Source organism: Bacillus rossius, chromosome 3 (genome assembly GCF_032445375.1).
Source record: "Bacillus rossius redtenbacheri isolate Brsri chromosome 3, Brsri_v3, whole genome shotgun sequence".
NCBI classification, from domain to species: domain Eukaryota; kingdom Metazoa; phylum Arthropoda; class Insecta; order Phasmatodea; family Bacillidae; genus Bacillus; species Bacillus rossius.
The window spans coordinates 32,348,801-32,374,133 of NC_086332.1; the positions used below are offsets into that span (position 1 = coordinate 32,348,801).

General features: G+C 39.2%; 1 protein-coding gene across 2 annotated transcripts in view; it reads left to right on the forward strand.

Moving 5' to 3' along the window:
* The window catches only part of LOC134530482 (cAMP-dependent protein kinase type I regulatory subunit), an 87,758-nt gene extending 70,770 nt beyond the window's left edge, over positions 1-16,988 (forward strand). For both annotated transcript variants that reach the window (XM_063365322.1, XM_063365323.1), the window contains exons 2-6: positions 7,709-8,065; positions 10,421-10,640; positions 11,924-12,127; positions 14,451-14,538; positions 16,713-16,988. In XM_063365322.1, coding sequence (XP_063221392.1) covers positions 7,709-8,065; positions 10,421-10,640; positions 11,924-12,127; positions 14,451-14,538; positions 16,713-16,797 — 954 coding nt within the window. In that variant the 3' untranslated portion in view covers positions 16,798-16,988. The remainder of the gene's footprint in view (positions 1-7,708; positions 8,066-10,420; positions 10,641-11,923; positions 12,128-14,450; positions 14,539-16,712) is intronic.
* The last annotated feature ends 8,345 nt before the right edge of the window (positions 16,989-25,333 follow it).

Here is a 25,333-nt window from a genome sequence, read left to right on the forward strand (position 1 = left end):
TTATCTATGGTTTTATGTTTGCTATGGCAATACACAGGTATTGCAACATTACAGACACAAATTTATTTTACTCCATCTTTATATCAAATAATTATCAAACAAATCACCGATAGTTTAAATGCCCAAAATAAAAATAAAATAATATATATTTTAATTTATCAGGGAAACTAATTTTTCATATTTTGTTGTCACAATAATTTATTTCACGCGCACGTTAATTATTCAACGGTTGCTGGTCCTTCTTTCACGTCACTGATCCATACCGTGGCTCACAATTCTCGCGGATCGTAAGGAAACACACACCGCATGTTGGTTCGTAATTAGTCCGCTGGGTTCGCGTTCACTCGGCCGCTGTCCCTGTGCCGTGCCTGTGGTTCTCACGGGCGTGTTTTCAGATCCATTTGTATGCCGCTCCGCTGTAAGCCTTCGCTGAATAAATCTGCAACAATCGGGAACGGGTTGTGATGCAAGATGGACAAGATTAAAAGGCATTTAAAAAATTCTCAGGCGCGTTAAGTTGCTAAAAAGAAACGCATTGGCTGCAATTTAGTTTCGTAACACGCAATTTGATATACGGCCTCTTGCTTTCGAGGATTATTTGCATATTCTTTACAAGGCCGCGTAGTTTCTTCGCTGTAGTTAAATAAAAATAGTTTTGTAAACATTTCTCTTATGATGGTACTTTAAAAGCTGTGTTATTTGAATGATTGGGTTAAAATAAAATATAGACATAAAATTATTTTAAATTACAGATAAAAAGTAAATTGAGCCTGTAACTATTCGATTCGAATTCCTCATGTTTTCTTGCGACTTTTGTTTGTAACTTAGTGCATTTTTGTTCACATATTTCAGCTTAAACCCACCGCCAGCCAAAACCATACACTTAAAATTGCAACCCAATTACTAGCATTTGAATGAGGTTTTTTTTTGCAACTGGTGTTTTGTAACTAGAAATCTTCAAAGATAGTCAGAATAAACGTGGCTATTTTTTTTTCTATTTTAGTCTTATTATGAACCTAACATATTTTTTGCTTGATTAGTGACAAATCTTGTAGGATATGAATGCATGTAAATTTAGTATGTTCCAACACGAGTTACCCAATTTCACAAACCAATATACTTGACATAAATAAAAATATAAACTTTGGGTGTATTTTAATATATATAACATTACAAAGTTTTTGAAGTGATACTTCTTTAGGCGCGTTATGAAAAAATTATGAGAATAAATAATTACGATGCGCGCGCACAATGCAACGAAATTTTCACAGGTTAAAAAAAAAGCTACATACAAATACAAATTATATATGTGCTTTTAAATCTTATATTTAAGTGGTTGATATTGAAACCTTAAAAACCTTTTTATTATGAATAATAGTGATCTAAATTGTTTATAATAATGTTTCAAGTGTATTTATATGTGAGGTTTTCCCGTATTTATAATTTATTTGCATTATAAATTATTACATTATTTAATAATTAATTTTATACGCGTGTTTATATTAATATCAATACTGAGTATTCATTTAAATTTTGAATTTGATTGAATTTATACTTTACCAACCGTATTTATAATATACTCCAGTATTTTTATTATTTTATTTCTATTAATTATTTGCATGAAAAATTAAAGTTAGATTTTTACTACGCCCAAATAAGTATAACTTCTAACGCGCGTACATAATTGCACGCACCCATTTTGTTTATTTACTTTTCACAAAACATTTCCGTCGTTAATGCACTGGGTGGTTGGAGGCTCACTGCCGCAGTGTCGACGAAGATCACGCAAAAAGTCCACAGTTGCTGTGAGGTCGCCATCTCACTCGACGTGGTACCGCGACAGCAGTAGGTAGTCGCTAGCGCGCTCGCTCAGTGTGCGTCGATATGGCGACAACACAGCTACAAAAATTTAATTAAAAAAAAAAGAATTTTGCGTTCTCCGTTTCAATAAGTGTGAGCCAGTTGCAACTGTTCAACAGTGCACCTCCAGTGGATTCGACGGTGGCAGCATCGCTTTTTGGAACAGCCTGTATAGTGAGTGACATACGTTTTCAAAACTTATAATAAAATAGTGTTTTCAAGTTTTTTTGAAAAGTAATTGTAGAGTTTAATTTTAAAAAAAAATTATTAGGCATTTTTTAAATTAAATTTTGTTCCACGGAGGAATTATTAAGCAATGATACCGTGTGCGTGTGGACACTTTTGGATATCTCGTAATGAGATCCTGGCACTCTTCCACTGCACGAAAACACACGCGTCGGTAGTCTCACGCAGATAGAGCCAGCGGCGTTCCGACGTTACGGCAGTTCCAGACAATGCGTCGGTGCGGGAAGCCAGACTAGCGAGGTCAGCGTTGTTTCTAGTTGTCGTTCAGGAAAGCGACGCCTAGGTATTTTATCGCAGCATCGCTGTATAGGATGTAGGACATGTCAAGTACATTATACAGATTACACATTCAAATCTCGCAGAAAAAAGAACTTAATGTGTACATGTTAAAACAATTTTGTCATTGTATTCTCTAGTACAAAAAAAAACATTGAATACAGTCAAACAACCAAATTCATTTTTAAGCCCTGTTGTAGTGATTTTAATGTAAAACCGTGACTATCACTGTGATGTAACATGAATGTTACTTATAGGTATTTATAAGTTAAGGGAACAAATGATGTCGTACATATTTAATTTAGCAATAGCACAATGAAGTGTCAACTTATTATTCGTATTCAGTAGTATTTTACCCAAAATTATTCTCGCCTATTGTATTGTAGAAAGAACTTGTTACAAGTACAGCAGAGTTATTTTTGCCAATGATATCCAATTATGTTATTCAATACGGAAAAGCTTAAAATTTTTTTTACTTATCTGATTAATCTCTATATAAAACTAAGTTGGTGTTTGTGTTTGTCTCAGGTTATTTTAACCACGTGTATTTAAACGGCGGATAACTTTGTTTTTCGTGAATTTATTAAAATTATATCGTCTTGTGAATTTATTTATTTGTAAAAGTTAGCATGCTTTTTTTTTATTATTTCTCTGAAACTGGATAGTTTTCTGTCCCCCCTTATACGATCAGTCAGTTTGTGTGCGTTTAGTTGTCGTATTTTTTATAGTATTTGTGTTTTACGTTCGCCGATGACGAGGCCACGAGAGACAGTTTCACTCAGATCCCAGCGGCCCTGGCCTATAGTACAGGATCGCCCTAGCACTTGCCTCGAGTGACTTCGGGAAAGCAATGAAAATCCGAAATCAGGATGTCCGTGGCGGTGTTCGAACTTTTAAGCCCACTCAAATACGAGTCTGACCTCTGAGCGACGTTGCCCTGGAAGCATTGCCTTACTGCAGTGCACGGCAGGTCGGCTTGATCGAAAATGTAGACGTGGGAAATTACCACAAGATTCTCCCCCCCCCCCTCCCCCTCCCACTTGTGACTCCCTCAGGCTCCGAGTGGTGCTGCGTGAAGGTTACTGCACACCGGTTCACATTCACGTTGGGATGGTCGACCATATCTGTGATTACTCTCGCGACGTGCTGGGCCGCGCTGGTAGAGATTGTGCCGACACCACCTCCGCAGTGCAGTCGCGTGCTCGCCGGCTCTCGGCGCTAGGGTTCCGGGTTAGAATCACGGCTGAAGGAGGCGGAATTACCTACTATATATCCCGTCGCTTCCGTCTGTCCGTCCGTCCGGATGGACCGATGGATTTTATCTAAAGCTTTGGCCGCGGCAGTCAATTGTTTACCAGAATACATGCCTGTGGTGTTTGTATGCTAACACAATACGTACATAAACACGACGTAAATAGCAAACAACATCTACATGTATATTCGAGAGAAAAACATGGATTGTTGGCAGCACTTATTTTAGAAAATATTCTGACGGACGGATGAAGTCAAGTCGTAGATTGCTTGTCTGGATGCGTGGCGTTGACGGACGAACAGTGACGGAGGCGACGGCAATTGTAATTCCGTCGTAGGCGTTGGTGTGAATTTGTGCTCGTTAAGGAATACAAAGGCCCAAATATATTGGGTGTATTAAAATGTTTCAAAAAGTGCTCAGATCACGTGCTTCCCTCCTAGTCGATCCGGTTCAATTCCCAGCGAGGACTATCTCATGTTTTTCCCGAGTGGCATGGCGTGAGCCGGTAAGCCCCTCCCTCCTTTTTTCATCCTCAAGGTTCCATTTTTCTCCTGTTTGTTCCTAACGACCCAGTGGTCAATGAGACCTCAAGCTGAATTAATTATTTTGTTACTTTCTGTTTTATTTTAATAGTAAATATTTAATGTCAAGTTTTTTTTTCTAGTTATCTTTTCTAGTAAGTTTTTACGTCGCTATATGTGTATAACCTGTATAAGGAGTTAGTAAATTTTATTTCAGCTGTCTGTATTGGGGATAAGTAATTAAAAGTAATTTTCTAATTTTGAGGAATTTTATCCCGTTTTCATTCTTTGCCTATCTAAGTGTTGGCCATTAATTGGCATTAACATATTGACCAATTTTTATAACTAAATCATGATCATATCATCTTTAGTAGTTGTATTTTTTTATTGTTATTATTATTATTATTATTATTATTATTATTACTTAACGGAATCGCCCGTGATTCTTTGAAAGTCCAGAATGTACCGGCCCGCAAAGATTTGAAATTGTTTTCCCGCTCTAGTATCTGAGAAAAATGTCAACACAGGTGCAGATTGTTTGGCCGTAGCGCCTCTAACAGCTGTAGCAATCCAAGCGCGGCACGCGACTTAAACGAAAGGGAATGCCCGGGGGGGGGGGGGGGGGGGGTTATGCTTGGTCACCGGAAAGGGGCATCTGCGAGTAGAATCGTGCTTGAACCACGGGCAACATTTGGGGCTGCGATCCTGTTCGAGGGTAAGCTCTCAAGTCGTCGAGTCTCGAGGCTTGGAATTCCATTGCGTAGAAATTCCAAGGCACGGTAACAGCGAGACCTTGAGAGCGTTCGCTTCGATCGTGCCGGGCGAAGGCTATATAACTGGGGTTTCATCGCCTGTTTAAGTTCTCTGGGCTGCAGTATTTGGACCCAGTGGCAATCCAGTATGCGTCTGAGGTGTGACCCTCTGTCCTTTGCTCGGGTCGATGAATGCGGCGTGAACAAGGTAGGACGGGAAAGGTCACTTGTACCACAGACACGTGGGAATGCTATGGGCCTATCCCTCGAATTTAAAGTACCCTGCTGAGGGTTCCATTAAAAGCCTCAGATCGTATTGGATTACGGCTGGACCTGACTCCTATGTATGAACCAATGTCGATGATGGGCTGACGCAGTTTGCGGCGACACGTCTCTGGACCTCCGGTACTAGCCCGGTGAGTTAGGAGGCAGAGATGTGAAAGGTTGTGGTGTCAGGTTGGCAGAAAATAAAGAAAAGACGTTCTACGACCTAACATCGTATTGAAAGTGCTGCGTTAAAAATTGTTGGCTACTGACATATGTTCATTTCCGTTTATGAAAGTTTGCATAATATTTGGTATGTAAGTGGCACATTCATGTTTTACATGATCAACCAGGAACCATGCAATTTAGTGGGCGCATGGCAATACTGAATTTCCCATCTGGCAGAGGGTTATTGAAAGTGGAGTTTAAGCAGGGCTTCCAGAAATGTACCGACTGTAGACGTGATTTGAACCTATGTCTACTTGGTTGTTCAACTAACTTCATGGTTGCGATGAAACAATGTAAATATTCCCCGAGCACATGGGTTCCACAAGTGGGAGGACCTACGCATAATAGCTCTGAGTTCATAAACCAAAAGGGTGCACAAGCACCTTAACACGTAAATGTATCATTGAGCACGTGTTTTTAAAGTAATACTTCTTGTACGAGGTTTTCGCGTTTAACGTTTGCGTTACTTTCTAACGCTGCCGTGGAGGGGGGAAAAGAAAAAGAGAGAGCCGGTGAGTGATTGCTCGATGTCGCGGGGTTGCTGATGGCAGCACAGCTTATGATTACCAGAGATTTGGGAAATATACAGATGAAGCATAAGGTCCGATTCTTCACGAGGGGGGTGAATTTAAGGGGAGGGGGATTTCAGTGTATTACACGTACCAATATGGCGCCTTGTTTACGAAAGTATCAGCTTTACCTGTATTGGACGTTAAATTGGAGAAAGAAATCAACTCATATCATTACATTTGTGTTATTGATTCTTTTTGGACTTTTCATATATATATATATATATATATATATATATATATACATATTAATCATCTCATTTTCTTCCTAACAGCTTAATTACAGTCGTTAATAAAAGTAGGCTATAACATCTGATATGAATATAAAGAAACATCCGCCATATTGTTATGTAAAAATCAGGGGAAAAAATGGGGCAAACACCTGTTTTCACGGCTTATGACTATTGATTCATCTGTATCCTTTCCTAATCTCTGATGTTTTCATATAAGTACTTTCAAATACGTTTATAAAATTTGACGTACTTTCATACTTTTTCATACTTTCGCAACTCTGAGGTTGGATTCGGTGTTAGCATTCAAGTTGTGACAATATGTATGGACATCTCCAATAGAGTTATTAATCAAATTTTTTAGCTATCTTAAACACATTGATGCGTTCGAAGTTTCCATTGAAGACATGAACAGACACTAGTAAAAGTCTACTTTCAATGCATGATTACGAGTTTTTCCAATATTAGATTACCCTGAAAATGTCTTATCCCTAGTATGTGTGAGGTTGCACTTCTGATATTTTAGAATTTAAAACTAAGAATTATCAAATTATCATAATGTCATGATAATATATACCAAATTACTTTACATTTGCTCGGTACACATACGTAAGGGGAACTGTAAATAACCATCGGGGCAACAGTACATCACTTGGTAAACACACCTACTAAGCCCAGATAGCTAACATGAAGTTATTCGCTGGGTTTATTTGGCAACGAGCACAACAAATTTCAATACAATTGTCTAGATTCTCATTTAACATTAACTTACATTTATCGGCATGAGACGCTAATTCCCGAGTCCATTGATTATGGTATGCCCGCTTACGGAATTTTTAATTTGATTGAATTTATACCTTATCAACCGTATTAATAATATCACTCCAGTCCTTTTATTATTTTATTTCTATTAATTATCTGCATGCATAATTATCGCACCAAGTAAGTATATCTTCTAAGGTCCGTTTTACGACGACGCGTAAACGGAGACGGATCTCACGGAACAGAGTTCCTACAATTGTACGCAGACGGAGACGGTCCTGTACGGGTTAGCTCGGCAATGCTGAGCTCTTCCACGTACGTTGCTCCGTGCGACCAATAGAAGCTTAATATTTGTCTGAAGTGATAGCCATATTTATTTTATGTTATAAATACCTTTAAAAAAAATGATTTTAAGTACAATTATATCTAGTGTTCTGTTTTTACTTGGTAGTTGTAAATTTTCCCCTTGCTATGGTCTTGATGCATATTATATTTTTTAATTAATTTATATTTCTTAACCTTGAAATGCAATTTCATTGGTAGCCATTTTCACGTTTACGTGCATTGGGGAAGCAGCAGAGACCCGTTAGTGAAATGTTCCTGAAAATCCGTCTCCGTTTCCCTGCCATTGCAGATAGGGCCTAAGGCATGTACATAAGTACACGCGCTCTTTCTTGATTGTTCATTGTATCTGTACACGTGTGTTTTGGCACATGCGCAGTGCTGATTGGTGCGATCGTTGCGACAGGAGCAGGCCCACGATGCCAAGCAGCAGGCGGCCTCGCCAGAGGACACGGAGGACCTGTCCCCGCTCCCCTCAGCCGTCCAGCAACCCGCCCGCCGCCGCGGGGCCATCTCGGCCGAGCCCGTCTCTGAAGAGGACGCCACCAGCTACGTCAAGAAGGTTGTGCCCAAGGACTACAAGACGATGGCCGCTCTTTCGAAGGCCATAGCAAAGAATGTGCTGTTCTCCCACCTGGACGAGAATGAACGCTCTGACATTTTCGATGCCATGTTCCCCGTTACTTTCCTGCCCGGGGAGACCATCATACAGCAAGGCGACGAGGGAGATAACTTCTACGTGATCGACCAGGGCGAGGTCGAGGTGAGTGCTTAGGCAGTCTCGGGTTTGCTTTCTTTTTTTAAACATTATTATATTCCTTCTTTCTCAGCAACAGATGTTTCCTGTTTATTCGGGGCCGACACCACCTGTGCATCCTTAACAAAACTACGAACCTGTCCCTGCATATCACAGAGTACAGAAAGAGTTCACATTGAATGCTCTGAAAATATACAGACAAGTTTGATTCCATCAGATACGGTACTTGTAGTAAACCTTTTCCCACGATTTAAGTAAGTAGTGCAATTTGGTGTTATGGAACCACAATTTTTTCTCGTCAAAATTACGTTTAGTAATTAATGTTCGTGCTGTTTTTGAAAGTTTTGTGACTAAACCATTACCATCTCCCCTTTCTTTGTGTCGCAACTCACTGCTGACCAATGCAATTAAAATGTTGTATAGTCTTAAACTTAACGATTTTTTTTATAGAAAATAATTTTTTAGTGTTTGGAAAATGCGCACGCGGTCAGTAGGCATGCAGCGCCCGACCTGTGACTACGTGTGGGCGGCGGCTTGCGAAATACGTGTCTGCTGAGTGACGGCTGCGATTGAATCGCGCTCCCACACGGGGGGGGGGGGGGGGGGGGGGGGAATTGTGTACTGGTCGCTGCAGTAGTGGACTGTCGGGGCTGGTGAGAGCGCTCGGGAACCTCTCATGACCAACTCGAGGCTCGCGCGCCGCTATCTCCGGGCTCCGACAGTACAACAAACTCCTGAGTTGTGAGCGACGCACTGTTGTGCCGTGATTGTTCGATGCGTCCTGGTGCTTCGTGGGGTATTGATGCTCGAGCTCTTGAGTTACCAAAAGTTTTTTCCGTGAATTTCGACTCGTAGTAAAATATTACGTTATAATGGCTCTTAGCCCCCCCCCCCCCTTCTCCCCGGGGTAAGGACAAGTAGAGATTTTTTTAAACCCTCCTCCCCCTTCTACTCGGGGCCCTTTCGTAATTAATGAACGGTCCCTTATGCCGAGATTTGAACACACTGGGTGACCAAGGAGATACCATGGTGATCGGAGCTCAATTTCCAGCCGGGCCAAACCCAGTGGGATGTGGCGGAGGTTGCAGTGGTCACTTGGTTGTCTCTGGGTACTCGCATCCCCCCACCCCACCCTTAATCATCTGTAACTACGTCAAATGTCCACGATAATGAAAAGTTAGCTCATTACGTTTCCATTTCTATCTCTGATTATAGCTGGTCTCAAATACTAGAAGGAATTGTGAACTGTGTTTAATCCATACACACATGCACATACTCACAAAATCTGATGTTCCCTTTATTTCCCGGATTAAACACATTATAATATAAGGAACATAGAAGATGGATGCAGTCCCCCTTTGGGAGCTGATTTTCGGAAAACCTCTTTCTCATTTGTTGTCTATGTAATATAAGGAACATCACAGACGAGTTTTAAGTCTGTAGGACATAGACTTGAAAAACAAGAAAATTTTATTTATTACACCTTTTGGGAGCTGATTTTCATAAAATACGTTCTTGCCTTTGTAGCAAAAATAATATATGTGCAAAATTTCAAGTCTGTTGGTTATATAGTTCTAGAAAATTTGTTTTGAGTGAGATATATATAACTTTCAAGGGGATGACAGAATGTAAGTTTGGTTTATGATAAGAAAGATCAAAATATAATAATTTGGAAGGTGAGATGATTGGCATAATAAACCCACATAACTACTACCAACTGATTAATAAAAATTAACACATTTGACCATATATCTGGATCTTTGTTTCTCAATTTTGTCTTTACTATTGACTTGAATTACATTAATTTATGGAATAGATGGAAGAGATTAAAATATAGGATACTTTTCATCCTGTAAAAAAATCACAGGTTCTTTAGGAATAGCCATTAAAATCCTTTTTCAAGTTCAACTTATGGTTACACGGGCAGCAGTAGAGGAAGTGTGGGGAGCAAATACTAATATATTTGTATTTGTAGCATACTGCCTTTGATTAAATTTCGCAAAAAATTACAGGTGTGTTTTTCTTGTTAATAGTAGTTTCTAACAATTTTAATATTGAATGCTTTTTATACTTTATATACTATTATACTATATTATACTTTTTTTTGCAAATATTTATTATTTTAAGGCCTAGAGCAAGTTTTGATTACATTGTGGAATTTCAGGCATTGGGTGGTTTTTTTTTTCCTTGTAAGGTACATGTTTGAATATATACCAGCTTTCTTGGGGGAAAATGTGTTGTTTTTCAAGAAGATGTGTTATTCTCTCCATTAATTTCATTTGTGATCTCAATAAGATACACAATTTACACTTTGTCAGTATTCCTTCCGTATAATGAAGTTCTTTTTCCCTGAATGATCAGGTGTTTGTGAACAATGAGCTGGTGACTACCATCGGTGATGGAGGTAGCTTCGGAGAGTTGGCGTTGATCTACGGAACACCTCGTGCTGCCACGGTCAGGGCCAAGACAGATGTCAAGCTATGGGGCATCGACAGAGACTCGTATCGTCGCATTCTTATGGGCTCTACCATTAGGAAGCGGAAAATGTACGAGGAATTTCTTTCCAGGGTATCTATATTAGGTGAGAACTACACTTTTTTTTTATTAACCTTTAAATGGATCGGAATAAATTACTGAAATAATATTAAGACCAGGCTAAATTTTATTTTACCTTTATTATATTATTAAAGATAAGATTTCATTGAATAATTTTTAATCCAATTTTATGTTTAAGAATGAAGATTTCAATTCTATTGTTTTTATTTTTGTAAATACATTTTAGTAATATTTATTCCACCAAAGTAGTGTAATATTTATATTCTGCATTTTTGCGATAAATTAATGTATAATAAATTTGTTTAAAATGGATACGTTCAAAATAACTAAAATAAATGGACAAGCATTTGTAGTTTAAAAGGGATTCAAGTAGAGATGTACAGTCAAAAAAATTTCATTAATTTTTCTGATCTATGACATTCCTTTAGTTTAAAACATTTAAAAAAAATTGTTTTTTTTTCTTTGAATTAAGTTTTGGTTAAATGTTGTGAATTTTATGATATAACTTTCATTTCGGGGCTATATGGTGTACTGACTTGCATTTCTCTGTTATATGGTGTATGCAGTTTTATTATAATTCACCATATAATTTTTGTCCTATCTATTTTATTTGTTCATTTAAACCTCATTAACAGAGAAATGAAAAGACCATAATTTTGGCATTTCGTAATAATGAGTTTTGTAGTAAATTAACTATTGTATTGCAAATTTAATTTAAACACCAAACATTATTATTTCTTAAAAACAGTCAGATTAATTTTAAAATTTTTTTCTTAACTTAATACATTATATCACTCCTTAAAAAAGATTCTAAAAACTTGCATTTAGTTTTATACTTTAATACTTCTAATGTTTATCCTATGAGAAAAAAAACTTTATATTACATTATAACTAAATACTCTACCAAACTGCTTAGCATTGTAGTTTGAGCCTGAAATGTTACATGTCTGATTTGTAGTAATGGGTGGGTTAGATGATTTTAGAAGGGAAATATAAAATTGATGATGAATTTAGAGTATCTTTGGTAATTAAATTTTTTTTTCCAAAATAAGTTTTAATCATATTGCAGTTGGCTTTATTTTGTGCTTAAAGGTAAAACAGCACGAGTAAAATAGATTATTAGTAAAACCAGCTTTCTTACTAGTTGCAGATTAAGTAGGAAATTTTTTTTTCTGGAGACCATATGCATTCTGTGTATATATATTTTTGATAGAAAGAGTTATTTTGTTCAAAAAGGTATTAAATTAAGTGTTGAGAATGATATGTTAATCTTGTTTAACTTATTTGCTGTGGTTGTTTGCTGTGCAGAGAGCCTGGACAAGTGGGAGCGGCTGACGGTGGCAGACGCCCTGGAGACAGTGTCTTTCGAGGACAAGGAGACGATAGTGCGGCAAGGAGAGCCCGGGGACGACTTCTACATCATCGTCGAGGGGACTGCGTTGGTGCTGCAGCACCGGGCAGAAGGCGAGGAGCCCATAGAAGTGGGCCGTCTGGGACCCTCCGACTACTTCGGTACGTGCATGTGTCCCCTCGCTGCCAACAGTGGCAGTACTGCTTCTGATGATGCCTGTTTCGAACTGTGCTAGGTGGTGCCAGTATTCAGTGGGCAACGTGCTAATGTGATGGCTTTGGCTGCGAGGACTTCCGTTCTATGGATGACATTAAAAAGGCTCACAAAGTAACAATAGCAAAGGGGGAAGGTCGGTTAATGAATAAACTATATGGTACAAGAATAATATATTTAAAATAACCTTTTTTTGCAATATTAAAATATTAATAAACTCCATAACTAACAAAACTTAAAATAATTATTACTCAAAAGTTCCTTTAATAGTAGTCTTTAACTTTGCCCAAAGTATTAATGACATCTGTACCGGTTGATTCAAAAGTTACAGATCTCATTTAGTTTCCAATACATGCTTTCGGTTCACTTGTGAAATATACTTTCTTGGGGATCGTGATGCATTTCTTAGACATCTGGCATAAGACTCTAGACTTACTCAAAGTGTGGCAGTATATTACAACCTGTCAGGTGTAGGACCAGTCGAAAAGTTCATCCACGGCTGCTAGCTGACCGTGGCTCCACTCCCCTGGGTACTTGCCTGCGATTGTGTCAGATGACTTCTAGAATAGTCCCGGGTTTGCGGGTGGCACAACTTCTCACTCGCTATACACTTCTGCTCTTCAGTGTACCAGTAAATCACGTCCTTGCCTCATCCATCATGGATGTGCACCAGCCATCATTCACGGCAGCGTTCCTTAACTCCCATTGGCTGCACTCTTGTCGCCATGCACTGCGTACGCTCCCACCTTCTAGCGCACCTCACTCGCAAGTCCCATCCAGTTGCTTTGTCAGTGTCGTTTCGTAACGTCACTGAGGCATGCGCTCTGCCTGAACAAATGGAATGTTCCGCCAACTCAGTACCAGACTGTTTTGAAAGCTAGATAAGTAATAGCATTTCAAATATATAAATAAGATAAAGAAATACTAGAAAGTAAAATTATATATATATATAATGTGTGATTTTATTAAGTAATAATAAAATCACTTATTATTATAACATTTAAGATTGGCTATAATATAACATATTTAGCACATCAGTATCTAATGTTCAATATACAAGTTAAAGTAGGAAGCAAAATCAAATATTTGAGGAGTTAGGTTAATTCTGTGAATGTTTTCAATTGTGGCATGCCTACTTATTTTTTGGAATTATTATCAGTGTTTCAAAGTATGTTTTGCTAAATAAATTTGTGAAATTTCATGTCTTTTGAAACTCCTTGAGCCTGTTTTTTTGTTACTTCATCACTCGTAACTGGAGACTACTCTTTATAAAACAAAGACGCTTCATGTTCAGTGTAAACATAAACCATCGGTGAGCTTGCATCTGAGTTAATGACATCACACAAGATTCAGGCGTGAGGCACAATTTGGCGAGCAGTTATAACGTGGTGGTTTAGTTGGGAAGGGATCACGCTGGTCGAGTGGACAGATCACTCGCTCGCCAAGATGATAGAAGGAAACTTGGCTCATGGTGGCATGAGCCCCCATGAATTAATTCCATTAATGCTCTGTTTTCATACGATCACTCATCAGCCTTAATGACTTTGAAGTTCATGATACATTAAGCCTCATTCATTCATTCATTCATTCAGTAATTTATTTATTCTATTCTTTTTTCATCACAAACTTTTTCAAAATAACTATTAACAATCCTGACTTTTTTGGGGAGTCTTATTTTTTCAATGATGTTTTGAAAACAGCCATCGTAAAAAAAAATACATTTTGCCCATTATGAACATGTTTTAGTTTTGTCTTATTTTGTTCTGCATTTTCAAATGAACAAATGGTATCTTATAAGTGTAAATGCTACTGTCTCAAGTAATGTATGTGTTATTGCAAATAAAAAATGTGAGCTAGTTTTAGTACTATCCACTGATGTGTAACATTTAACTTCGCTAATGAGCATATTCATGTGTTCTTATGTTGAAAATACACTTATAATACATAACTCACATTAAATTTAACGTATAATTATTTAAAATAGTGCTGAGCATGATAAATATACACTCCCTACTGCCTGTTACTAATTTCCATTCCTTGACTTCCATCACATTCACAAAATTACTCCCACAAAATGCCACATACTGAGAGCTAAAATGTTACACATAAATAAATAAAATAAAAAAAAACAATAGATAATTTACCAAAATTTATTTTTCTTAACTATGTGTGTAAAATATAAAATCTTATTTTTTGCATGTTGCACCAATAACAGTGATGAAGAACACTTGTCAGTGGTATGGATATGAATGCTTGTGAGTGTGTGTGCAGGTGAGATAGCTCTGCTCCTCGACAGACCACGTGCAGCCACTGTCGTTGCCAAGGGGCCTCTCAAGTGTGTCAAGTTGGACAGAGCAAGGTGAGTAACTCATGTTTACTGCATCAGGCACGCAGGCTGATTGTTTACCACTTTCTCTACGTAGACTGGACTCAAAGTGGATCTTGTTACCATGAAAAAATATCATTGTACAAAACAGTCTGAAGCCACTTCCAATTCCTAATTTCTTAAGACATGCTTTTCTTGAGGTATCTTTGATAATTGGCAGTAGGTTTCATACAAGGTTAACCAAATCAACCATGTTTTTGTCCTGATAGAACAGGACTCAAATGTTTTACCTGAAGCAAGCATTTATCTGTTTTTTTCTCTCTCTTCCTTTCACACAAACACAGATGCATGCATGCACAGAGAGGAGGACAGAGAGACCGAGAGACCGAGAGACACAGAGAGAGACCGAGAGACATAGAGACACAGAGAAAGACAGCAAGACATAGAGACCCAGAGAGACAATGAGACATAGAGACACAGCGAGATACAGACATGGATACAGACAGAGACACAGAGAGATATTGAGAGACTGATACAATGAAGGAAATGGAAATAATTTCATACAAGTTATCTTGAGGTGCTGTGACAACTTAATTTATGAATCTCACCTATCCTTTAAAGAAGATGTACCAGTAGGTAGTAAACTATTGTACAAAAAAAATAATATCTGGAGAACTAAATCAAACAATTGACATAATTCATGGAGTAAAAATTCTAAGTAGAAAAAATTGGTTAAGTATGTTAACTTTCTGCTAAAATAGAGTGTAAATTTATTGTGAAGTTGTAACTACCTATTTCAGTGAATTTCTCATGCATATGTTTTGATTTAGGTTACCCCCCTTGAAATGAATAAATGCTGAGACAAACAGTTTTTACTGCAGAAAAATATGTGAAATAACTTTTAGAGTTCTAATCATGAAAACTATAGAAAGTTGCTGAAAATTATTTATAAAGCATGGCAACAGCAGGACTTCTTACCAAAGTTTTGGCTAATTGTCTACTTTCGAAGCATGAGTGAAACCAGAAACAAAGCACGTCTTGTCTGTGTAACACTCTGGTGGAGATATCTGTGATATAAAACAGCATTGCTGAATCCTAGCTTTGGATCAATATTTACTGTGGCGTTAGTTTTCGCAGATTCTCAACACTTCATTGCATTCAGAATTTCAACAACCCACATGTTTATGGTCTCTGGATACACATTCAAGGTCACTTTGGCCAGAGGTGTTGAGATTGGCTCTGTACAGAAAATAAACATTACCCACAGCCTTCATGAATTTGTACCTCTATACTTTCGGGGATTGTTTGTTTGATGCATTACCTAAATATTAATAGAGTAGGTTGATTGATCAATATTTACATTTTAACAGACTTTCAGAGAACTTGAAGATAAGAGGATTTATTTAGCAATGCGTCGTTGAAGGTGTCGGAGTGTGTGCATTTGTCGATGCAGCACCCAGGCCGTGGTCCTTTCACCCCTCCTCCCCACCCCCCTAATTTTCTGTAACAGAGAAACGCTGCCATGCATGTGCATTCTCTCACGCCGCATGCTAGTATCGAGCTGACGAGAAGTTTTTGTGCAGAGAGTTCAGGATAGTTCAGAGTGTGTGTTTAGTAAGCTGCAAGTAAGGTTGTTTTTGGACTGGTGCTAGATCGGTAATTAGAAGTTACACAGTTTTGTAGCTAAGAAACTAGCGGGAGTAGAGTCCAGAAGCCAAGATTCTCACCTAGTCATGCGCCGGGCAGCAAGTACTCACGACCGAGGCCCTATGTTCGAGTTCCTGCAAGTGTAGGATCTCCAAGCGATCCATCCATGTACAAGTCAGAACAGTGTTAAGAGAGTAAATGACATTACTTAAAGGTCAAGTGTGAGAATCACGAACTCACAGCCCAATCCAATCCCAAACCCTTCCCCTACCAAATCCCAACTCCTACCCTATCCCTTTCCTTCCAGTGGAGACACTGCTGGTGTCAGATAATTAATAATGGCCCCCCATTACATTTGGAGCCATTACATTGGTTGCTGTTACATTTGGTATCAGAAGTTAGGCCACATTCAAGACTGAAAATACGTTAAATCCCTTTTATAGAGTTTTATACGGAAATTTGTTTTTTTGGTGTTATTTTTTTCAAGTGGAAGTGCAAAAATTTGCTTTAATTGAAACAAGTACATAGATTTTTGTGAAGTGTTTTGTGATTGCTTGCAGGTTTGAACGTGTGCTGGGGCCATGCGCTGACATACTGAAGAGAAACATCACCCAGTACAACAGTTTTGTATCACTATCGGTCTAAATCACAAACAGCCAAGCATCATCTAACCAATGTATTTTGTAGCACTTAGAAATAAGCAAAGCGCTCAACAAAATAATGATTATTATTTTCAAGAGTTGCATTTATTTTGTTGATTATGTTATTATTGTGTATATCACTCACCAAAAAGAAAAAGGATGTAAATTTATATTAATAAAGGTGATTTAACTGGTTGTACGAGTTTATAAGGTATTTATGCTTGTTGAACCAATTGTTGAACAAATTGTTAAATTTAATTTAAGGCCCTCCACCTACCTGGGCACACATACAATGTGCAGAGCTTCAGGAAAAACAACACAATTTGAGAACTACTCAGGATATCCGAGTGGAGTCTGTTTACGAAAGGCATTTAAGAATTTGCTGAGGGCCGATAATTAGTTTTGTTTCTGGATTAAGTTTTTAATCTGTATTTTTAGAAGAGTTAAAATTGCTAAAAGGCTGTTTTCAGAGTAATTTTTATGCATAAACAACTTGTACAGATTCTTGAGAGCACTTAAGGGACTTGCATTACACCTTTATCTTCATTTCTACACCATGTAGTGTTACTGTCACTGCTCAGATTTCATGGTTGCTCTATGCACGATAAGAAGACTGCGCTGCAGTTCATAGCCTTGCGCTTAAGTGGTGATACCGTGCTAGAAATGCCAACAAGTGTCGTGCTTATCAACCCGCCTCTCTAACACAGATGCATCCCTGACTAGGAGGCAGGCCCCTTAAATTGACAAATATTGTACACTGAAACACAATATAAAATTTTAATAGGACAAAGGGGCCAGTCAAATTTACGCTAACTTGAATAAGATTAATATTATGAGGAGCATAAACAACATGGAAAGATTATGTTTGTATGGTTAATGACCTGCACGTGAGGGCCCGCAAGAGTTTCTAAAGTGGTGTAAGACACATCAGATGCAGTATGGTGTGCTGTCAGAGAAATGGGTACAGCACACGAGCGATAAGCTCTGCGGGAAGGCTCAAGAGTGGTGGACTTTATGGTTAAGGTACGATGTGCAGTGGCGCGAGTTCACCCGACTCACACGATAATTTGCCGATGTCAAAGCTATCCTGAACTTCAAAGCCGTGTTCTATGGCGAGGCACAGAGTGACAACAAGGTGGTTGAAAAGTTTGTGGCGCAAGTTGCAATTACTATACTGAATCATCAACCCTGGGGAACCCCCACAGAGAGTGCACCAAATCATAAAGACTCATGATCAGCCCATGTATGAGTAACCCATAGACTGTGGCTTCTAAGAGCAGAAAATCTTTTGGAAACAAGTGCAAGAAATGTTATGTTACTGCATAGTTGAGCCCTTCAATAGTGCTTACAACACCCAGATTGTGCTGGCTCCTAAAAAGGATAGGACAATGTGCTTTTTTATGTTGACTTCTGGCCACTGAACAATGTGACCATCAGCTCGCCATATCCCACAGATTAGTGTTGAAGAAGCCTTGGCAGGCTTGGTTAACACCCGGATGTTTACAACACTGGTCCTGCGCTCTGACTATTGGAAGATGCTTCCAATTCTGTATTGTTCATCTTCAAATAAGACGTGTCAAATAATGTTATAGGGTTATGACATCACCGAAAACATCTCTAGCAACAAATTTTTTTTTACAAGTTGTATGTCTTGAGTTTACATCCAATATTATCATATAGGATGGGTTCTAATATTATTCCGCATTACTGTTATGCTATTTGAATAAATCAATAATCTAAGCAATTTTAAGCAAATCGGGTACCATGTATTAAAGGTTCATATGCAAGAAATATGTCCAGCATCGAAATTATAAAACTAAAAAACAAATAGTAAAGTGACTTTACTTTAAACTGTCGAAACGTATCGATGCTATTTGAAATAGAGTATACCTGCAGGACTACGCCCCTTCCACTTTGCAACCAGACCTAATGTCTGCTGTCATTAGGCAGCTTAGCTCCCTGCCTCCTCGTGAATCATACACCTATACATATCGTCTGTGAGTGTACTTGCACATTCCTGGAATAACCTTAAGTATTTCGCTATTTTGTTGTCGTGTTGGGTGTTAGAAGTAGTGGTGTAGAAACATGTGTTGAGCAGTAGACCAGAGAGTTGTAGATGTAGAGTCAAACTACTTACGTGTGCATTAGCATTTCATTTTATCGACAATGAAAAGACAAAAAACTGTTTTAGAATATTTTTCAATAGCCAAAAGACAGTGTGAAGGTGCCTATGCTGAAACTTCATCGAACGGAAGTGAACCAGTAATAAGTGGAACTGAGGTGAGTAACAATCTATCATGAGAAAAATTCTGGCGGTACAACACATTATAAAATTGATTATTAATTATTCTCTTTGTAATAAAGTGGCAAGAACAAGTGTGTGTTGGGGGGGGGGGGGGGGGGGGTAGGAGGCAGTTTTGAATTACCATTAAACCATTACATTTAACACTTAACTGTAATTTTATAATTTGTAGTCTTAAGTTTCTGTCCCTTGCTGGTAGTAACTCATCCTTAAACATAAAAGAGATAAGAAAGTTAAAAGGTTAACTTAAGGATTTGTAAACATTGAAATAAAAATGTTTCTTTATAGAAAGTCCACACAAATTTAATAACCTATTTAACAGCTATACATACATAAAAAATTCTACTAAACATAGAACAAGTATTAATGTAAATAATAAGTTGTCCTTTTCTTAGAAATGCAGTTATTTTAAGTTACCTGGTTTGTTTCTCAGTGGGGTCATCCGAATTTCGGATGTGGAAATTATGCCGGGATGATGCTTCGGAAAGCTGGTATTCTCAGAGATTTCCTGTTTCCCCTTTTCCCTGCCTTTTATTTTCGGCGCGGCACACCGTTTACCTCATTTCAAACACCCTCTCACTTTTTTTTCTCGCCCAGATACACTCCTTCAAAAGGGATCTCTCCACTTGTACTTAATATAAATAGTTGTCATAAGAAAAATAGTGTCGCTCATTAACAGGATGGATAGTATAACATTAAATTGTGACAGCAATGCCACAGGTGCCTGTGTTCAAAAATGAGTAAGGAAACTAACATAGAAACCGCAAGCAAAACAATTACACACAAAATTACAAAAAAAAATTGTGTGCCGCTGTGGCCAAGCGCTTAGAGCTTTCGCCTCTCACCAAGTCCAAGTTACCCCTGTGACCTTAGTAACTGCAGGAGATTTTACCCTGATTAAATCTTTACATTGTTATTAAGTGAGTGAAGACTTTAATACAAAAAATGTGCAGTGTTATTTAAGGTATCGAATAGTGACGTGTGCTGGAGATTTTAAATGTTTTGGGCTAATCAGTCAAAGTAGTCGTGACATAATATGTAGCCTATTATGTGGACAATAATTCAAAGTTTATGAATTATAAACAATTTTTTTAATGTTTCCAAGTGTACATGTTTTTTTTTAATTTAGATTGAAAATATCGTAAATGAATTATTTGTAGAAAATAATTTATATAAATATCATTATGATAGTAAAATAATACTATTTAATTCCATTTGAGTAAAAAAAAAGAGAGCTTGTGCTCTCCCTGCCTTCTGCCCAACTTTATTTGTAAATTCTTCACTCATCAAATTTTATCTTAAGGAAACAATAATTTTAACATCGATGTATCCAATGGTTAGATACAAAAAATGCTTAAAAAGTGCTATTTTGCACTTTTAAAATAAAATTTTCCGGTGGAGGACCCCCGGATCCCCCCCCCCCCCCCCCCCCCCCCCCGTCTTAGTAGGAGGGGAATGGGTTTACATGACATCAAAATCATTATTTGTCCCCCCCAACTTTATGAACACAGCTACGCCAATGCATTCGGCCAATCAAAAGATGCCTAGTGAAAATGGAAATGACATCCGTTTCCATCTCAATGATTTTTTAAAATGGCAAAGAGAACATGGGTGATTGAAGAGGTTATAAAAGTTAAATAACTGATGTTGATATGAACGTCGCACGCGAAACATTTTGTGGTGAAAATGAAATGTTTTGACATCATGCCTTCTATGATAGTTGATAGTAAAGCCCAGTCTCCACCTCACCAGTACCAGTCCCCACTGGCAGAACACACCCTTGCATCACATCCGCACGATTCAAGTTAGTGACTGTTCGCAACTAAGTAAGTGCTCCGTGCCATGTATTAAACACCTGTATGAGTACCAGTGTTTTAATTCGCCAAAGAATTTATGTAAAGTCTTAATATAAACAAAATATATTGTGTCAAGTATGCGCGTCACTCCTTAAGAGTACATAGTTTGACGGACACCTTAATATATTTTGTGGCCCCAGGCCAGATTTAATACGTAGTACTCACTGAACGTATTTTATAATATATAAATAGTCTGGCTCCAGGTAACAGAGTAGGCCACAAGAAACAAAGTCTCTGGTTTGACTGGTGTTTTTCAAATAAAAATAACCATATAGATAATAAATAATACACACATATTTATACTTTCTGTCAGTCGTTTCCCACGTGGGTAAATTAACTAATTGAATTGTAAGATGTTTAGATGTTAAATTTTACATAAAGCATTTATTAGTGCTTTATGTATGTGGCACACGAGGGCGCTGTCCCTACCCTCTCCCGCCGCTTTCCTCTTGCGACAATCTTCAGGAGTTCGCGGTACAAGGCGGATGTGACCATTACATGTAGAAGCTGTAATGTTTACATCACTAAGTTCTGCGTGCCGGTAAATCTTATTAATCAAGAGAAACCTTCAGTACTTAATTCACTACGAATACCTGGACCAGTTTACGGTGCTGGGCGTGACCCTCCTGCCATAACTTCTTTTTCGCCACATGGCCGTACCATGTATAGGGCCGACTGATTCGGATCGCAATCTTTCTATAACGGGACAGCTGCCAGAGGGTGTAGACGAGTAACGTGAAGTGCAACATGTGTTAACAGTGTTTCCAGTGTAATTTGTAGCATACAGACTCAGGCTTAGTACCTGCCCATCGACTCGTGTGAATAAAACCACTCCTGCCAAAAGGTTTGTTTTATTCAGTACCTAGTTCTCCACCCTACCTTCTACTGGGGCCAGTGACCCACACCAGCCCTTGGATTAAACATCCGGGCGCCCTCCTAGACCAATCTCATTTTTAATTATTTTTAATACTTCCGCATCACTAAGTTCAACCAGTTTCTCAGTCACGAGACCGTCGGGCAGTGGCATTTTCTATAAATTGAAATTCTCTTAAAATTTATTTTTATTATTTTGATGCCAACCATTGGTGCTTCTATGTTGCACAGGCCATTATACCACATCGTTACCCGCCCCCTTTAATGTGTGCATGCAACGAACACATCGGTGGTGTATTGTAGTGCAGCGAAGAGAGCAACCCCAATGTTAATTGGTTGATAGCCATCCACATGGTAATCGAGGAATGTTGATGTGTTCATTCGCCTCTGCAGTGCATGTATTTATCCGCCAGACGTAGAACCAAAACATGTGACGTCAATCGGGCCTGCACCCCAGAAGCCTGGTCAGCGTTCGCCACCTTTCCCCTCACCACCCGTCAAACTTCCCGTAATGGCAGCTGCTCCATCTTTGAGTACGTAGTCGGGTGGTTGTGTTTGAATAGCGCGCCACGGACATCAAGAGGGCTACTAGAGATAAACATTGTATTTCTTTTTTTGCTTAATTTTTCCCAAGTGGCGTGTGACGGCAGATCGGCCGGGAGTGTTTTATATACTTTAAGTAATTAATATTTAGTTCAGGCATAAACAACGAAAAGACGTACCTACCGGACATGCACGAGGCTAACCGAATTCAACCGAAGCCGGACTGGTTATCATTAATAATAAATTGTTGTAATTTTAGTTAACAGTTTTTATCTTGCATTAGGTGTAATCTAATTATTTAGAGTGTTTCATGTTTTACCCGTAACTTCCTGTGGCATGTAATCGTAAATAGGTATAACAGTAATTGGTTCGGCGCGAAGACGCCATGTTAGGCTAGCAGAGCCCTGAGCTCACCCGAGTCCTTCGCCAGCACCGACCAAGAGCAGACGCATCAGCACCCCGGGGACCTCGCCGCTTGATTGCACTGCTAAGTAATTCTGTTAAAACTTAATTATCTTAAATCTTTCGTTCATAATTCCTCGGGGCTTCTGTCGGTCGGGGGGACTGTTTAAATAATGGTATCAGTGACCATTATGGTCCTTTTTATGCTAATTACCTAATTGTAGAGTGTGACCACGTGGTCAGGTTGCATCACGTGAACCGATTCGTGCTGCAGGCGTTGTGTGATATAATCAAAGGTGTAGGCGAAGTAGCAACTAATAAACCAGGGCATACGATTCTATTTGTATTGGTTTATTTCAACATCCTGAGTGTGTAATCGTCCGTAAACAGCCCGGTGCGGGCGACGAAGTAAAACATACACAAACGCGACCTCCTCTCGAGGATGGGTTACACACATGGCCCTTCAAATACTTAAGAAATAATTGAAAACTCGCGAATGTGCACTGGTGAATAATGTAATCTAGCTAAACAGTGAATTTGGCAGAACTATACCGTGTTTGGGTCGACCAATATTACGATTATTGCGACTAAGAAAGATGAACAAAGCAGTGAGGACCCCGTGGTGCGCTCGTGATCCAGCCCCTGAGCCGGTCAGACAACCACTGGCGAGCCTCTGGCGGCTTCATGCCACCGAAGGCTGTGATTCTCGCGCGAAGCATGCAGATCGCGAGAACGATTCGGGCTGGGTGTTAAGCTGACATCGACCTAAGTGTCTGCCCGGATCCTTCAGGCCGTTATGCCTCGCCAGCGCTATCTGTTGAGTTATTAGTGCAACGGTAGTGTGGTGCTGTGCGATGTGCTATTTTCTTTCCAGGATTTGAAATCTATTTTTATTATATATATTTTTTGTTTTAAATTTATTGTAAATATTTTTTCATTTGAAGTTTTATGTAATATCTGAGTTATATTGGTTCACCGGGCGCCAAGGCCGTGGTCTCCACCTGTGACCAATCAGCGTGTTCCGCAGGCTCATGGGAGAGGGGAGAGACGCGGGCGCTCGGGCGCGCCAGGCGGAGGAGGAGAAGTAGTCGTCAGCTGGACGCGAGAGACAGCGGTCACAAAAGCGGGTCGCTCCGCGCTAGTGGGAGGTCAGTCGTGGACCCGGCATGAGAGGCAAAGGACGTATGAGCGACGTCGCTCCGGGATGGTAAAAGCGGACACGAGCGGGCGCGGTATCATCAGTAGTTTGAGCTGTGCCGTGCGGGAGTACCACAGTTTCTTCGGTCGCACAGTTTTACAGTCGTGTCATAGTCATAGTCATTTTCTCATGCGAGTTCTGAACTTAAGTTTTGCGAGTCGTGGAGTAATTTTGTAAATTGGACAATCGCCGTCACGAGTATTGCTTTCTTTCGTGTCTCCCCAGTCAATGTGTTGTACAGTTGGACAGTTATCATATTGAACTCGAGTCATTGCGTGTTTATGTCTTTTCTGCTTGGGTATTTATCGTCATAGGCGAGACGTCCCATATTTTCAGTATAATAAAAGTGCGCATAACTGGGCTATGCCCTATAGAGATTGTCACAGGCGGACCCGCGACAGCCCCATGTAAAGTGTTTGCTCAAATGCGTATAAAGGACCTGGAAACTTTATTTGATTTTCTTTTAATTCTGGAGACTAGATTCCTCAGCTACGTGGCCCGAACCCCCCTCTACCGAACCCCTGAGTATCCAGCAATTCCGAGACAATTTCAGGGACTAGTTGACCAGCCTACGACAAAGTCTTAATCGCAAAGTGGATAATTTTATGTTTTTCTTAAAAACTACAAAGTATATTTAAATTATTTAATTAACAATTTTGAATTACAAGAACAAATTAAAGTCTGCTAACTATTTCTACCAGAAAGATATGCACGATTCCTGCAGAGTAACCAGGCGCATCCATCACATGATAGCTGCACGGGCGGCTATACCGCGAGGCCGTTTGACTCAGTGCACTCCACTACACCTGTCTGCGTGTCTGCCCCTGGAGGCAGGGGCGTAGCCAGGGGGGGGTTTTAGGGGTTCAAACACCCCCCCCCCCCCTTAGCAACAAATCTTTCATTAATTTCTTATTCATCACTCAAACAAATTTGATATTAAAATTAATAAAATTTTTACCATTACAATATTAAATTTAAGTACCGAAAACTGCTAAAATAGCACTATTTTACACCTTAAAATCCAATTTTTCCCGGGGGAGGACCCCCGGACCCCCCGCTTTAATACGGGGGAGGGGGGCATGCTTCTTAACACCTCCCATACACAAATCCTGGCTACACCACTGCCTGGAGGTGCCTTCATTACACTCACACCGTACTCTCGGGAACACTGTTACTTGGGCGGCAGTGGGTAACAATGGTCTAAGCGACTATGGGGAGCTCCGATGGATGTCCTCAGTTAATTAAAGTAATCTCCTCACTTGCCATTTTTAATTAATAGAATATTGTTCTCTGTGGGATTATACTAAAAATCTCAGCCCTAATCGTTTCCGTGCTCTGCGTACTTCGCGCGAGAAATGTGGCCCTG